Below are 17,922 nucleotides of genomic sequence, written 5' to 3' on the forward strand. Positions count from 1 at the left end.
AGGGATACCCCCCTACCAGGAGGATCGTCATACTCTCTTCGAGTGACAGCCGATGATGATGATGATGATTTATGTAGGAACAATTTTGCCTGGAGCATAATAATGTTGAAAAACATTTTTATGCTACAGTCGTTTATAAAAATTTTTTTTTAATTTTTTCAAAATTTTTTGTCATAAAGAAATACAATCATGTGTGCTTACGAACGGTATCTCTGCATACTGTATTGACCTATATTGATATATAATGTAGGAACCAGAAATAGTAATAACAGAAAGAAACAACCCTTTTGTGCGGATGAGTGTGAATGAGTGTAAATGGGGGAGGGAGGTTTTTTGGGTTGGTGCACTAATTGTAAGTGTATCTTGTGTTTTTTATGTTGATTTAATAAAAATATATTTTTATTTTTTATTTTTATTTTTTTATTTCTTGTGCGGCCCAGTACCAATCGATCCACGGACCGGTACCGGGCCGCGGCCCGGTGGTTGGGGACCACTGCGACTAGGTCGGACCTTGTGCAATGCACTGCACTGCGAGCCGACAAGCGGATATGACGTCAAAAGTGTGGCCGGTCGCTGGGTGTCGCCTGCCTGCTGCCCGACTGTAGTTGGATGAATCAGTCGACGTTCAACGGTCTATGGGAAGTGACTGAGCGGAATTAGTAGAGCGCTAACTTTAGCTAGGCTGCTAGCAGGCTTTAATATCGTTAAGGACTACGTTAGGAAATCGAGTGCCAACGCGTTATGCGGACGATTTTGGGTTATTGATCCGCCTTAAGTTTTTTTAACGTCGATTCTCGCTAACGTCCACAATGGAGAGAAGCTATTTAAACTTGGGATGATGATGGCTACCGCGCGTATCAACTTGTAAACCCCCGTCCAGTCACACGAGTGGGCTAACAAGCTAGCCTTTATTTTAGTATTTGTCAACAAGACGTGCCATCCATTTGTTAAATTAGGTAATATGAAAGAGGCACAATCGGACACATTGGGATTTGTTCCTCAGAAAGACATCGTGTACAACAAACTTCTACCTTATGCGGATCAACTCGATGAAGAATCAAATGACATTTTGAGTAAAATTAAGGGTAATTTAGGCCGGGCTGTTCAGCTTAGAGAAATATGGCCCGGGGTGCTGTTTTGGACAAGGAAACTTTCCACGTAAGTATTTTTAAAATGTCAACAATTTCCAAAACGTGCTTTGAGGATCTCTATGTCAACAACTTAAGCTTGTTTTTTTTGCTGTGCATGTTTTGGTAATACGTGTACGTGCTGTTACGAGTTTAAACTCGTTTTAATATCTCAAACATCACCATATTGCATTTAGATTAATATAAATTGCTTTATTGTCTCAGTAGGAGTGAGTTAGCTAATTTGTGTGATTTGGTACGAAATTGTGTTATTAAAGTTAAAGTACCACTGATAGGCACACACACACTAGGTGTGGTGAAATTACCCTCTGCATTTGACCCATCCCCTTGTTCCACCCCCTGGGAGGTGAGGGGAGCAGTGAGCAGCAGCGGTGGCCGCGCTCGAGAATCATTTTGGTGATTTAACCCTCAATTCCAACCCTTGATGCTGAGTGCCAAGCAGGGAGGTAATGGGTCCCATTTTTATAGTCTTTGGTAGGACTCGGCCGGGGTTTAAACTCACGACCTCCCGATCTCAGGGTGGACACTCTAACCACAATGTCACTGTGCCAGTATCACTTATTTACTCACACCACATTCAACTAAATACAAGTGTGCCAATATTTACTAACAGTGTCATTGATACACCACTCATCCATCTATATCCTAGTTAAGGTCATGGGTAAGCTGAAGCCTATCCCAGCTGTTTTGCCAGGCAGGTCAACCCTTAGAGCAGGGATATTCAACTAAAAGCTAAGGACCGGGGGCGCCGTACTTCTCCCTTCATTATTAGTCTTATTTTCTATATTCCGGAGAACCAGTAGACTTTTGATTTTGGTCTATTTATCTTGTCAGAGTTACAGCTGTTTTTAAGGTCCTTCTGCAAATAAGCTAGTCAAAGATCATCTTTGACAGTGTTTTTAAGAATTTGCTGCAAAAATGTGAGTCTCAAACTTTTTTTTAACTGATTTTGCATTGTACTAGTTCAATAGTACAATCGATGAAATAGAGAGGATCTAAATTAGAACCTTGAGGAACACCACTAGTATAACTAAACGATTGCACTAATGACTGAAGTAAACAAGTTACAGCTACACCTTAGTGTCATATATCACATTATAAAAAAGGAGAGGACTTAAAGGAACGCCTCAGTTCACAAGTTTGTACCCCAGTGTTCTATGTTTGTTAGCAAGATTAGAACGTTAATGCAATTAACTAACAATGTGTTTATAGTGGTCCAAGGTCTTCTATAAAACAGGAGCATGCTAGTGTTTTTAAGAATTTGCTGCAAAGATGTTTGTCTCCCAAGTTTTGAACTGAACTCTGGTGTCACTCCCAGAGTGGGTTTGGCCCCCTGGCTGCCAGTTGTACAGCCTTGCCCTCGGGGGTGCATGTAAACAACCATAGACCAAAAATAAATTTCTATTTTTTCCCCGTGTAGTTTTTGTTTACTCTGTGATGGCGTCTGTCAAATTGGCAGTGGATTACACAGGAGTGCTGTTTCAAAATTGTACTTTGTTGCTGGGCTGAATAATCCGTTTCTGTCCCCATGTTTGCATGTTGCTCTGTCCCAGAGTGAGTCACTACCGGCTCAGAGAGATGGAAAGTTCACTATGGGGTTTGACCCAGATTCTGCTCACTGGTATTATGGGATACGGCTCGTGATACAACCTTTTCAAAACAGTCTATTTCACAGACCGGAGTCATTTATGAAACCTAGCTCCTTGTCATAATGTTCCCTTTTTAAAGCATGAACCAACATCAACACTGTTGATGATGTAAAATGCAATTGGAAGAGCAATTCCTAATTTATTTCCCCTGTGATGTAGGTACATCCGCCTGTATGGTCGGAAGTTCAGCAAGGAAGACCATGTGTTGTTTATCAAGTTGCTCTATGAGCTAGTGACTATCCCTGGACTTGAGATCAGCATGATGCAGGGCCTGGCTCGCCTTCTCATCAACCTGCTCAAGTAAGAAGGAGTCACAAGGTCTGAAGCAAGCCTGTTTACATATTAGCCTGACTGTGTTTGTGTCTTGTCCTTCTAAGGAAAAGGGAGCTTCTCTCAAGAGACGACCTGGAATTGCCTTGGAGGCCTCTGTATGATCTGCATGACAGGATCCTTTTCTCCAAGACCGAGCATCTGGGACTAAATTGGTTTCCCAAGTAGGCAATTGTTACAGTTTTTGATGCTTCTTTGACTAAAACACACTGAACTAATTTCACATCTTTTTCTAGTGGTGGCATTGATCGCCACCTGCCATATTACTCAATTGTAAAATAGCCTCCTCTCTAAAGTTGAACACATTTTGTTGTGGGACACTGTTCGACCCCCAATTTGTTCTTTTTTTTTTTTTTAAATCCCCCAATTTTAATGAAAGGGGAATTCATACATTTTAGCGCAAACTGTCTCAATCATAAAAGGCAATGTTAAGTATTTTCTAATATTCAGTGTTTCCCTTTATTTTTGTCAGAGTGCCACAAATAAATTTGGTTCCATATTTACCTTTTCACCTTGCTCTTAAGCACATTATAATGGGACTGTCAGACTGTAGAATCTCGTTACAAGTCTGTACAATAGGTGGCGGTATGCATCATAACTCCCCTTCTTAACACACTTTATACGTGCCCGGTCTGTCAGAGAATAGGAAGACATAGCAGGAGTGGTCAATGTTGCCAACTTAGTGACGTTGTTGCTATATTTAGCGAGTTTTCGTTCCCCTTAGATACACTTTTTCAAAAAAGTGTCTTGTGACTAATCTAGCGACTTTCTCTGGTGTTATTGGAGACTTTTGCAAAATAACATGAAAGCAGGTATTGCTCTTCTCAATGAACAGGTAGTGATGCTGTGGGTCCCTCTCCCATCTGAAAGCACTCCCAGGCTGTTCAATTCTGTTTGTGACTTTAAAAAAGACACAAAAAAGCGACAGTAGAAAGTTTATTTGTATGTACCGTATTTTTCGGATTATAATCCGATATTTTTTTCATAGTTTGGCCGGGGGTGTGACATATACTCCGGAGCGATTTATGTGTGAAATTATTAACACATTACCGTAAAATATCAAATAATATTATTTATCTCATTCGCGTAAGAAACGAAGCAAATGTCAGCAATCGTCACACACACGTCAGCAATCGTCACACACGTCAACCAATAAGAATTCGGCGGGGGCGGGTCATGGCAGAAGTGCATTGTGGGTCATGGGATGCTAACTGCTGCTATGTCTGTAGCTATTAAAATGGATTATTTCAACATTGGCGGTAATTTATAAAAACTGAGAAGGGCTGAACAAAAATGGCACCGAAAAGGAAATCATATACTGCAGATTACAAGCTGGACGTAGTGAAATATGCAGCAGAAAACGGCGATCGAGCAGCAGAAAGAAAGGGAGCGGCGCATACCAGGAGCGACAACGAGGAAGAAGATTTCATCGGATTTAGCGATCAGGAGTGACAGATTGTTTGGTAAACGTATAGCATGTTCTATATGTTATAGTTATTTGAATGACTCTTACCATAATATGTTCCGTTAACATACCAGGCACGTTCTCAGTTGGTTATTAATGCGTCATATAACGTACACTTATTCAGCCTGTTGTTCACTATTCTTTATTTATTTTAAATTGCCTTTCAAATGTTATTTTATCAAATAAATTTCCCCCCAAAATGTGACTTATACTCGAGTGCAACGTATATATGTTTTTTTCCTTCTTATTATGCATTTTCAGCCGGTGCGACGTATACTCCGGAGCGATTTATAATCCGAAAAATACGGTAAACGTTTTGCGTTTTAATGTTGTTGTTTTTTTCTCCTACAGCGTCCATTATAATTACATGTACATGTGTCATTGCCAATTAGGCAACTGTTGTACAAACGTGAAAAATAATTACTAGTAAGACATAACCTATTCCACATCTTTGAAATGATGAACATTCATTCAAAGGAGTGATCCTAACTACTCTACAAAACAGATATGACTTTAAAGGAAATATTTGTAACTTTACAAGGGGGTCTGATGTCAGGAGTTGGGTCAGGAGTCCACGTTCGGTTATGTCAAAAATGAGGCGTTGTTTTATTTTCAATGTATTTGACTGAATAGCCAGGACGAAGGATGTGTACCACTCTTGTCACTTTACGTTGCTGTAGGTTGCAGTAACTTCACAAGCTTTAATTACACTTTTCATGTTTTTCAACATAACTAAAAAAGCTGAAAATAAAGCAAAACTCTTGGAAGTTAATCCCTTAGTTCAGTGGTTCTCAAACTTTTTTCCCACCAAGTACCACTTCAGAAAACACTTAGCTCTCTAAGTACCAGCATAATGACCAACGATAAAATACAGTAGGGTAGTAGGCCTAAATATTTATTAAAAATAAGACAGATGTTTTATTAAAAAAGTATATTCAATATTTTTTATGAACAGTTTGATCTGTAACACTGTGTTTGAATATTTAATTGATTCTTTGGCATACTACTGGATGGAGACCGTGTACCACTAGTGGTATCCGAAACCACAGTTTGAAAATTATTGCTTTAGTTGCTCACTGTGTGGAAGTCTTCAAATATGTGCTAATAATGTTTAACTCTGGAGGTACAATTTTACTAGAAACACATACTGTACATCTGGAAAGTATTCACAACGCTTCACTATTTCCACATTTTTTATGTTACAGACTCGTTTTACAATGGAATACATTCATTTTTGTTCTCAAAATTCTTCACACAACACCCCATAATGACAATGTGAAAATGTTTGTTATTAGAGCTTTTTGCAAAGGTTTTAAAAATTAAAGACTTAGAAACTACATGATATACAAGCTCAATACTTTGTTGATGCACTTTTGGCAGTAATTACAACCTAAAGTACGTTTGAATACGATGCCACAAGCTTGGCACACCTGTCTTTGGGCAGTTTTGCCCGCTATTCTTTGAGCGCCTCTCAAGCTCCTGTCGGGTTGGATGGAGAACAGCCATTTTCAGATCTTTCCAGAAATGTTCAATCAGATTTAAATCTGGGCTCTGGCTGGGCCTCTAAAGGACATTTACAGACTTATAAAGCCATTCCTTTATCTTGGCTGTGTGCTTTGGGTCGTTGTCATGTTGAAAGATGAACCGTCGCCCCAGTCTGAGCTAAAGAGCGCTCTGAAGCAGGTTTTCATCAAGAATGTCTCTGTACATTGCTGCATTCACCTGTTGTCATGCAGAAAGATGAACCGTCGCCCCAGTCTGAGCTAAAGAGCGCTCTGAAGCAGGTTTTCATCAAGAATATAATAAATGATAAATGGGTTATACTTGTATAGCGCTTTTCTACCTTCAAGGTACTCAAAGCGCTTTGACAGTATTTCCACATTCACCCATTCACACACACATTCACACACTGATGGCGGGAGCTGCCATGCAAGGCGCTAACCAGCAGCCATCAGGAGCAAGGGTGAGGTGTCTTGCCCAAGGACACAACGGACGTGACTAGGATGGTAGAAGGTGGGGATTGAACCCCAGTAACCAGCAACCTTCCGATTGCTGTCACGGCCACTCTACCAACTTCGCCACGCCGTCCCTGTACATGTCTCTGTACATTGCTGCATTCACCTATCCCTATTAGTCTCGCAATTTCTGCGGCTAAAAAACATCCCCACAGCACGCCGCCACCATGCTTCACTGTAGGGGTGGTATTGGCCTGGTGATGAGTGGTGCCTGTTTTTTTCCAAACATGATGCCTGGCATTCACCCCAAGGAGTTCAGTCTTTGTCTCATCAGATCAGATAATTTTGTTTCTCATGTTCTGAGAGTCTTTCAGGTGCATTTTGGCAAATTCCAGGCGGGCTGCCATATGCTTTTTAATAAGGAATGGCTTTCTCTGGCCCCTATACCATACAGGCCTGATTGGTAGATTGCCTTGAAATGGTTGTCCTTCTGTAAAGTTCTCTCTCTACAAAGGATGTAGCTCTGACAGAGTGACCATCGGGTTCTTGGTCACCTCCCTGACTAGGACCCTTTTCTCCCGAAAGCTAAGTTTAGACGACCGGTCAACTCTAGGACGAGTCCTGGTGATTCCAAACTTTTTCTACATATGAATGATGAAGGCCACTGTGTTAATTGGGACCTTTAGGCAGCAGATATTTTTATGTACCCTTCCCAGATTTGTGCCTCAAGACAATTCTGTCTCGGAGGTCTACAGACAATTGCTTTGACTTCATTCTTGGTTTGTGCTTTGCCATGCACTTTCAAGTGTGGGACCTTATATATAGACAAGCGTGTGCCTTTCTAAATCATGTCCAATTTACCACAGGTGAACTCCAATTAAGCTGTAGGAACATCTCAAGGATGATCAGTTGAAACAAGATGCACCTGAGCTCACTTTTGAGCTCAGCTTCAAGGCAAAAGTTGTGAATACATATGTATTCACATGTGATTTCTTTGTTTTTTATTTGTAATAAATTTGCAAAAATATCTAAAATAAATGTTTTCACATTCTCATTATGGGGTATTGCGTGTAGAATTTTCAGGACTAAAATTAAATTATTGCATTTTGGAATACGGTTGTAACATAACAAAATGTGGAATATGTGAAGTGCTGTGAATACTTTCCAGGTGCACTCTCTCTGTAGTGTCACTAGTTGGCGTTGTCTATCAGCCTCCCACATACCCAAAATGACACTGATCTGTAGGTTACTCCAAATAGCACACACACACACACACACACACACACACACACACACACACACACACACACACACACACACACCCACACACAAACTTTACAATTCTGCATAATTCATGTTTTAACCGTGCGTTTTGTGCTCATGGTAATCATGAGTCCTAAAACAACTCTGAACTCACCTTCCCAGTATTTTTATTTGCTACATTAACAATGATTTGCACATTTCATGCTTTCGAGAGGCATTCAAATGTGGTTCATTCATTGTTTTTTGTTAAAGCAAGCAGTGCGAGGTGCTCTTTTATGGTGCTATGAAAACATTGTAGGTCAATGGTGCTTCACTGTCATATCTGTGTTGCTTTACAGCTGATGCGAACAAACTGCTTTGTGTGGCTGATCGGCAGCTCAACTTTATTTAAAGCACACTTGTAAAATCTGATTTTACAACAAAGTGATGTGTCATATGTTCATATTTTGCATGATTGGCACATTGTCTGGTGCTGAATGTGTTCTTTATGCCTTTGTCCCCCTCTCACATTCAGTTCTCCCCGGCCTCGTTCATCAGCTATACTCATTATGCTAAAATTGGTTCAGAGGTGGTAAGAACAACAACGCTCCTTTGTGTTTTCATTCTTTGAGACACTCATTCATTTTTGGACACATTGCATGTGAAAACAAAAAATGGACAGCCCATATGCAGCTTGGGACATAAAATAGATTAAGGCTGAATCAATGTTAACATTTCACTCATTGAGGAGACTGTCGCACTGCAGCTAACAATGTTTCCCCCTTAACCACTGGCTTATTGAGAAGTCACTTTTAATGTAGTACTGAATGTAATTTTTTTTTTCAACAAAAGTTTCCTCTGACCGTTATATTAATGGTAACATGAGCTTGCTTATAAACTGCATTGCCGCAGCCATACTAGTAACACAGCACCACACAAGTCAGCAGAAACTTCGGTCACGTTTCTTCCCATCCTTGAATATGTCTGGGTGAATGTAAGGGGTTTATCCCTAACACACTAAGGTCAAGTAGTGATCTCTATGCACTTAGAATGGGCCTGTCATAACTGGCTCTTGATTGAAGATTTTGCCACGCATGTGTTTGGTTCATTTTGTGATCTTTCAGTCTTATAACATTGACCGACTTCCATACACTTGTTTACTGTTGTTGCATTTTGCCTCAACCCATGATTTGGCACAGGAAAAGTAGAGTGTGTAAGCTCCAAAAAGCATTGTGTGATTGCTAAGTTATGTTGTTGGTAAGTGTTTGGCAGGCCATTTCCAACAAGGCATGGCTTTAGTGTGCATGACAGAGCGCAGATAGGTGGGATTGAGGGTGGGGTGCTCCCAAAGTTGTGGTTATATTGGTCCCGTGCTTTCAACACTCTTGTGTGACCAGGGCCCTGCTGTTTAGATAATGCACCAAAGGTCATTGTTATGTATCATGTCAGGATTATGCATACAACTTATAAATAGCCTTAACCACAGCACAATATCTTATAAACAAGTGACACATTTCACATATTACTATTTATATCCAATAAAGTCACAGTAGTTCTCTAACCTAAACAATAGACACCTGTGTGACAGAATGTGTGCATGACGTCAAATTGAAACCGCATTGCAGTGAAGGAATTATTTTAAGATCAGTATTTAAATGTGTTTTGAATAACAAATCCATGACATGTGTTTCTGTTTTTTTTGTACAGTTCCGTGGAAGGTGTGTTGAAGACATTAATAAAGAGCTGCAGACCGTAAGTACTAAATCTGTTAAATAATTTTATTTTACAACATAAAAAAAAAAACTCTAGTAGAAAAATATGCTGCACACAATATCGCACAGGTGTCAAACACAAGGGGGCCACACCTGCTTCGCCACATAATTTTATGTGGCCTGCAAAAGCCTGTAAATAATAAGACACTTCATCTTCTTTGCTAATTGTATTGCACTTTCGACAGAACAAATTTACTGCATTTAGTTGCAGTTGTTGCTAACTAAATATTTAATTATATGATGAAACAAGCTATTAGTTATATATTTTTTGGTCATTATAACCCTTTTTGAAAAAAAAATCTACAATAGGGGATCTTTAAAATCTGCTTTTTACCATGACTTGTGAGTCCAAAGTTTTCTATCGGTTTCTTGGGAAACAATGGCAATAATCAAATGAAGAACAATTGTGTAATATCATGATGATAAAACAATTATGCATTTACATTGTTATATCAATCAATCAATCAATGTTTATTTATATAGCCCTAAATCACAAGTGTCTCAAAGGGCTGTACAAGCCACAACGACATCCTCGGTACAGAGCCCACATACGGGCAAGGAAAAACTCACCCCAGTGGGACGTCGGTGAATGACTATGAGAAACCTTGGAGAGGACCGCATATGTGGGTAACCCCCCCCCTCTAGGGGAGACCGAAAGCAACGGATGTCGAGTGGGTCTGACATAACATTGTGAAAGTCCAGTCCACAGTGGATCCAACACATCAGCGGGAGTCCAGTCCACAGCGGGGCCAACAGGAAACCATCCCGAGCGGAGACGGGTCAGCAGCGCAGAGATGTCCCCAACCGATGCACAGGCTAGTGGTCCACCCGGGGTCCCGGCTCTGGACAGCCAGCACTTCATCCATGGCCACCGGACCTATGCGACTCCCCCTCGCAAGGGACAGGGGAGAAGAGGAGAGAAGAAAAGAAACGGCAGATCAACTGGTCTAAAAAAGGGGGGGTCTATTTAAAGGCTAGATTATACAAATGAGTTTTAAGATGGGACTTAAATGCTTCTACTGAGGTAGCATCTCTAACTGTTACCGGGAGGGCATTCCAGAGTACTGGAGCCCGAATAGAAAACGCTCTATAGCCCGCAGACTTTTTTTTGGCTCTGGGAATCACTAATAAGCCGGAGTTCTTTGAACGCAGATTTCTTGTCGGGACATATGGTACAATACAATCGGCGAGATAGGCTGGAGCTAAACCGTGTAATATTTTATACGTAAGTAGTAAAACCTTAAAGTCGCATCTTAAGTGCACAGGAAGCCAGTGCAAGTGAGCCAGTATAGGCGTAATATGATCAAACTTTCTTGTTTTTGTCAAAAGCCTTGCAGCCGCATTTTGTACCAACTGTAATCTTTTAATGCTAGACATAGGGAGGCCCGAAAATAATACGTTACAGTAATCGAGACGAGACGTAACGAACGCATGAATAATGATCTCAGCGTCGCTAGTGGACAAGATGGAACGAATTTTAGCGATATTACGGAGATGAAAGAAGGCCGTTTTAGTAACACTCTTAATGTGTGACTCAAACGAGAGAGTTGGATCGAAGATAATACCCAGATTCTTTACCGAGTCTCCTTGTTTAATTGTTTGGTTGTCAAATGTTAAGGTGGTATTATTAAATAGATGTTGGTGTCTAGCAGGACCGATAATCAGCATTTCCGTTTTCTTAGCGTTGAGTTGCAAAAAGTTAGCTGTTATATGTTTTGTATTTGCAAGTGGCCCTCTGAGGGCAGCCCTTACTGTGATGTGATCCACGATAACAATTTGACACCTCTGCTATAGAGGGATTTCTTTCAGCCAATCAGCATTTAAAGTAATGATGAAATAGAAAATATGGGGAAAAAGTCCACAATAAAAATGTGTTTGGCACCTGTGCTATAGAGCGATTTCTTCCAGCCAATCAGCACATAAAGTAATGATAAAAAAGAAAATATGGGGACGAAATAATACAAATATAATTTGATCTTCTTTTTCGTCATATGGGAAGTGATGGTTTCAGTAGAGGTGTGTACAAACCTGTATATCCTTGGGCATTTGTTGGACAGCCAGGCCATAGCATTGTTATCAACTACTTGCAGACCATGTGCCCCGTTTGGAGGACTGTAGATGGGGAAAGATATTAAGATGTGGTCAGCTGTTTGTTCCTATGCGCCACACTCTCAGATTGCTGTAGGAGCCATACATAATTTCTGCTTTCTTGAGCATAATGGTACAACGCAAGTTTAAATGCGGTTTAGCCTGACCCAGGCGGGTCTGGGGAAACACATTGCTGACGGTGAAGAACTGGTGTCTGGAATGAATGTATGGATTTGCTCTTCTTCCACTCCGTGTTCAATTGGCAATCCACCCAACGTGCTGCACTTGTGCTGCAAAGTCACTGTTATCAGTGGTGAGGAGATGGAAGGTCCTGAGCAAGTTGATCTGTGATGAAGCTGTATAGTTCCCAATTGGCCTTGCAAAAGTTGCAGTGCTTTTGCGGGTCACTTGGAATTGTGACTGCAAGTTCGAGGGTCGTAATCAAAGAGGGTCAATGTTGAGACATCTCTTGCCGGCTGTCATAACCAGCACTCGCCAAGGCCATGTCTGGATTAAAGTTAAAGTTAAAGTACCAATGATTGTCACACACACACTAGGTGTGGTGAAATTTTTCCTCTGCATTTGACCCATCCCCCAATTCCAACCCTTGATGCTGAGTGCCAAGCAGGGAGGTAATTGGTCCCATTTTTATAGTCTTTGGTATGACTCGGCCGGGGTTTGAACTCACAACCTATCGATCTCAGGGCGAACACTCTAACCACTAGGCCACTGAGTAGGTAGGTTGGTATCAGTGTTCCAGTGACCAGAGTAGAAGCCGAGGACATCCTTGGGATTGTATAGTAGGACAGGCTGATTACGTGATACCTGATAATATTCAACAAAAAAAGTAGTATATTGTAGTGGTATATTTTTATTGTATTAGTTTATTGAAGTACAGAAAAAATATGATATATTCTATTCAACTAAAGAAGACAGCGGTGCACCTCTAATGCCTACAAATGAGCAAGCAGGTCTACTGTGTCCACCATGGTTATGTGCTTCCAGACCTTAGGCCAGCACGAGGACAGCCCTCACTTTGCACTTAGTCAGATAATCCTATTATTTGTCTAATTCTGTCTTGTGTGAGAGTTTTCTGTCACTAGGACGAGTGAGTGTGATTTGTGGTCAGCTAGTGGATCAGAGAGAAGATGGAACAAGTGGCCTTTGGCTGGAACAATACTTCCTTGGCCTGCTCAAGTGCTTGTCTTTCCCCTAAAGAAGCTAGTGACTTGACATAACCCGCTGTGATTACGCAAGCATATAATTAAACATAAAAGTCCCCCGGTAGGACTACGAGCCCATTAGAACCACTGGATTGATGCGAAAAGCGAGAATGTGCCAGGTGTGACCCGTCATCTCCCCCCTGCCGGTTATATAATTCAGTGATGCTGATTCATGTGTTTTGCAATCTCACATTTTTGACACCAGTACAGATGCATTATAGTAGTGAATGGTACAGGTTGTGTGTGAGAATGTGGTCTGTTAGCTTTGCTGCTTTAAATACTTCATGTACCGTAATTTCCGGACTATAAGCCGCTACTTTTTCCCCTCGTTCTGGTCCCTGCGGCTTATACAAGGGTGCGGCTTATCCTCTACTTTTTCCCCTCGTTCTGGTCCCTGCGGCTTATACAAGGGTGCGGCTTATTTACGGCCTGTTCTTCTCCGACACCAACGAAGAGGATTTCAGTGGTTTTAGTACGCAGGAGGAAGACGATGACACAATGATTAAAGACTGACTTTTCATATACCGGTAGGCTGGTTATTTTGATAACGTACAGGCGAGCACGTTGTATTACTTTGCACCGTTGTATTATTTGTACTCTGCACGAATGCTGTTCGCCATGTCAAAGATGTGAAAGTTTGATTGAATGATTGAAAGATTTATTGTTAATAAATGGGACGCTTTGCGTTCCCAAACAGTAATCTCTGTCCCGACAATCCCCTCCGTGGTAGCAGGAACCCCTATATACTACGGTAATTACACATCAAAACCCTGCGGCTTATAGTCGGGTGCGGCTTATATATGGAGCAATCTGTATTTTCCTCTAAATTTAGCTGGTGCGGCTTATAGTCAGGTGTGGCTTATAGTCCGGAAATTACGGTAATATGAATTATTTTTTTGGGCAGCAACTTCCATAATAACTCAATGTTGTTCTCTCTCTCTGGTGTTTTGTTTTGATGCAGATATTTTCCAGAGTCTGCAACTCAGGAAATGCTGGATGAGTGGAGACCACTATTTTGTCCATTTGACGTCACCATGCAGAGGGCAATAAGCTACTTTGAACTCTTTTTACCGACAACCCTACCACCAGAGCTGCACCATAAAGGCTTCAAGTAAGAGTGTACATATAATATATCTGGTCCCAATCAGTGAATGGTTTGGTAACAAAGTGTGTGCGTTTCCCACCCCCATTTAGTTTCTATTGACATGGTAAATTCAGGTGAACCAAAATGTGTCTCAACTAGAGTTGCGCGATATAGACGACATACAAAATAAGGGTTATGAATTTGCCTGACGATTACATTTTTAATACTGTGGAACCTCAATCTACGAACTTAATTGGTTCTTCAACATGGTTCGGAAACCGAAACGTTTGTATCGTAAAGCAGAGTTCCCCATAAGAATCAATGTAAACATGAATAATTGTCTGTAGCCTTGACAAAACTCCCTATTTTAGTAAAAAGCTGCACATTTTGCAGACTCCATAATGCATATAACCAACATAACAAGGGGGTTATAGCTCAACAATCTCTTTTTTATCCAAACAACACAACAACATTACAGCAAGTTTAAATGTCAACATTGAACACACACACATTCACACAAGTCTCGTTGGTGTGCTCCAAAACCATCCATCCATTTTCTACCGCTTGTCCCGTTCGGAGTCGCGGAGATGCTGGAGACTATCTCAGCTGCATTCGGGCGGAAGGCGGGGTAAAACCAAAAATCAAAAAAAGGAAAATCATTTTATCTTGTGTCTGTGAATATTCGTGGCATTTTTTTAACACTCTGGGAGTTTCGAAGTGATAAACCAACATTGGCTTCACGTAGTCGCCGCTAGCGTTAGCACAAACTATCAGTGTGAGGCGATCCTTCATCGGCTTGTGTCCTGGTAGTTTTCTCTCCTTTACTGTAATAAAGGTCCACTGCGGCATTTTTATCTCTCATCACAATTAAAGAATCGCTGCAGAACAAAGCTCCCTGAGAAAAATCCTTGAAAGAAAGGTGCCGCAAGCCAAAGGCTAATTTCCCAGCTAAAATCATACCTCAGTGGTTGTCTAGCAACCTGAAGCTGTACACAAAGCTGACCGTGAGAGTTTTGACACATTTATGGCATTTCTGATCACACAAAGTGATCTTTAAGAGAGGCCTGCACAGCTCTGACGCAAGGTACGACAATCGTGGATATAAACACATCAAAAGTGCCGCTCGCTGTCGAAGCTCTTCGAAATGGCCGCACCCGTGTATACAGGAGATAAACAGGATGTGACGTAGGGGGCCCACCTTTTCAAAATGGCCGTGCTCGCGTGTACTGGAAGTTATGTCATCAAAATGGCAGCCACCGATTGTTTCAAGCGGCATGCAAAATGAATGAATAAATGAATGGATAAAGTTTTCGTACGCCAAGACATGGTTTGCACACAGAGGCGTATACGTTGCTATTTAAATGTACGTAAACCGAAAAAGTCGCAAATTGGTGTTCGTAAATCAAAGTTCCCCTCTACAGTAGTTTTATGTAATATTTGTGTACCGCGTTTACCATGGGGAACAGACTAATGCGGTTTCTTCTTCGGGCTGCTTCTCTGTACATTGTTGCAAAGTCTACTTATTATTCGCAACTTTTTTTCATAAAGCTGGTTGCTTGTTTCTTTTGTGAAATCTGGCAATGCTGTCTTTGTGTAGAAACTAAAAAAATCAATGTTTATGTTGCACACAAACATACTTGAGTGACGGACTGGAGAAGTCAATTGACAACAAGTGATATAGAAGTCTGTGTACCAAATGTAATGCCCATTTGTCCAGTTTGTTGAGTCAGGAGTTGACGGAACACACTGAAACATGCCAAACACAGCATCTGCAGATTCTTATTGTTTTAATGGATTAATGTTGTTTGTACGTTTTTGGCTGCTTGCCGCGGAGGCTGGCTTGTGGGATGCGCAATGACATTACAGTGACTCGCCGAGTAGGTTGCTAACTGGGACTCTGATTTGGTCTTCTGCTTCCTCTTCACACACCGGAACTGAGGAGGGTAGGATGTCATTCTTTTTAGCGGTGCTCAAACGCACACCCCGACTGTTTAATCAAAATGTACATTTGAATTTTTTGTAAACAAAGCACAAACAGCAACGCATAACAATATTTTAACTCTTTATTGCTCAAACGGCTCAACCCTGTGACAAAAACTACTTCGACTGACAGCGGGTTGAGCTCGTAACTCAAATATGCTCACAACTCAAAGCATAGCAAGAAGCCGGAAGACAGCTCGTGTCACAAATTATTTGTAAGTTGAGGTACCACTGTAAAAATTTGATTAAAATGGATCAACGACTGATAGACTAAAAGAACTACAAGACTTGCTTCCTCAGTGCATTAAATAAACCCTATATCAAAATCTATTGTATATTGATGTAGTAGCTTTTCAAGTCTTTTTACCACTAAAGCACTTCAATTGTGTTGCTTATGAATTCTACATAGACTTTTGAACTAAACTGTTTTTCTGCCAGATTGTGGTTCGAAGAGTTGATCAACTTGTGGGTGTCAGTGCAGAATCTTCCAAGCTGGGAATTGGTGAGTACAGCACATGAGACTCCATGACCTGTTATGTGTTTTATCTTTTATTTCAGTCTCGCTCATGTGTCATTCTGTTTTTGTAGCACCTAGTCAATCTCTTCGCTCGCTTGGCCAATGACAACATTGGCTACATTGATTGGGATTCTTATATCCCCAAGGTATGTTCTACTTCTCAAAATTGAGGGTACAGGAAATGACAGGTTTTGAATTTTTGCACGTGTTCTCATGTACAGTATGACTCAGTGTGTTTGTGTGTGTTTCACAACCACCGCTGCGTGTTAAAGAAACAAACTATCAAGTTTACTTGTTGATCTTGAGGGTCATGTTCCAGCCTTGTGACTTCTCTGTGAAAAACATTGTTTTATTTCTTTCTACTAAACCGCCAGCTTTATCATATACATATTTTATATATTATTATAATACTTTTCAGATTTTCACAAGAATTTTGAGGAGTTTGAATCTTCCTGTGGGAACCAGCCAGATGATGGTTCCGCGATACGTGACCAATGCCTACGATATTGGCCATGTGGTGCTATGGATATCATCACTTCTGGTTTGTCTGGTGTCCATGGATTTTGGCAATGTCAGTTTAAAAATGTTTCTCCATGACTGCTTCCTTGTCAATTTTAGGGTGGACCAAGTAAACAAACTCAAGCACAACTCACTGGCCTTTTCAACAGCATTACATCTTTTTTCCACCCATCAAACCATGGTCGCTGGTTGGTGAGTTACTTTTTTTCTTCCTTTCCATGAATATGAATAAGCTATTACAATGATTTATCAAGCAAGTCTATTGCATTCCTGTAATTTATAGTTTGTAGTTTTAGACAACAAATACACCGGGACAGTCTGTGATCAAGCAGCACATCGTGATGTCGCTTTTCCACAGCTTATTCCAAGTGTGCTTCTTTCCAACTCACGTCAGCAACGTGTACAGCGTCAGAGGGGCAAACACATTTGTCATTGTTTTTCAAGACGGCTTCCTGAATCCTCTTGGCTGTCTCGGTTTACATACTAGTTCAGAAATAACAAGAAAACATGTGAGCGAGATTGCTGCAATAGTATTGGATGTCCCCAGGAGCAGGCGCACATGCTTTTCTGGTTTGAGGAAGCCCCTGTTTTCCTGATTTGTAAAAGCACAGGCACCAAAGTGCAACATGTATTTTTGGAGATAAGATGTGCAGCCCAGTTGGCTAATAGTTAGCACTGTCGCAACAAAGTTATTGGATTCAATCCTAGCCTGGGGCTTGTTTTTTTTGTGTGCAGTTGACTTTTGCCGTGTACAGTGGAACCTCAGCTTATGAGTTTAATGGTTCTGTGACCACACTCTAACCAAAATACTCTTATTTCAAATTAATGTTCCCTATTTAAAAGATTAAAAATGATATTATTCTGTTCTGGGTCCTCAAAGAAAAACACATTTTAACATGTAACATGCTTTTGGATAAGAAAAACTTCTAGATAATGACTTTTGTAAAAAT

At 40.8% G+C, this 17,922-nt stretch overlaps 1 protein-coding gene across 1 annotated transcript in view; it reads left to right on the top strand.

The window, feature by feature from the left end:
• The first annotated feature begins 576 nt into the window (after positions 1-576).
• The window catches only part of psme4a (proteasome activator subunit 4a), a 40,322-nt gene continuing 22,976 nt past the window's right edge, over positions 577-17,922 (top strand). Inside the window, exons 1-9 of the mRNA XM_062058356.1 lie at positions 577-1,158; positions 2,957-3,097; positions 3,175-3,291; positions 9,497-9,541; positions 13,834-13,983; positions 16,375-16,438; positions 16,525-16,599; positions 16,872-16,994; positions 17,072-17,164. Of these exons, the coding sequence (XP_061914340.1) occupies positions 962-1,158; positions 2,957-3,097; positions 3,175-3,291; positions 9,497-9,541; positions 13,834-13,983; positions 16,375-16,438; positions 16,525-16,599; positions 16,872-16,994; positions 17,072-17,164 (1,005 nt within the window). The 5' untranslated portion in view covers positions 577-961. The remainder of the gene's footprint in view (positions 1,159-2,956; positions 3,098-3,174; positions 3,292-9,496; positions 9,542-13,833; positions 13,984-16,374; positions 16,439-16,524; positions 16,600-16,871; positions 16,995-17,071; positions 17,165-17,922) is intronic.

The sequence above is a fragment of the Entelurus aequoreus genome, linkage group LG09 (genome assembly GCF_033978785.1).
Source record: "Entelurus aequoreus isolate RoL-2023_Sb linkage group LG09, RoL_Eaeq_v1.1, whole genome shotgun sequence".
NCBI classification, from domain to species: Eukaryota; Metazoa; Chordata; class Actinopteri; order Syngnathiformes; family Syngnathidae; genus Entelurus; species Entelurus aequoreus.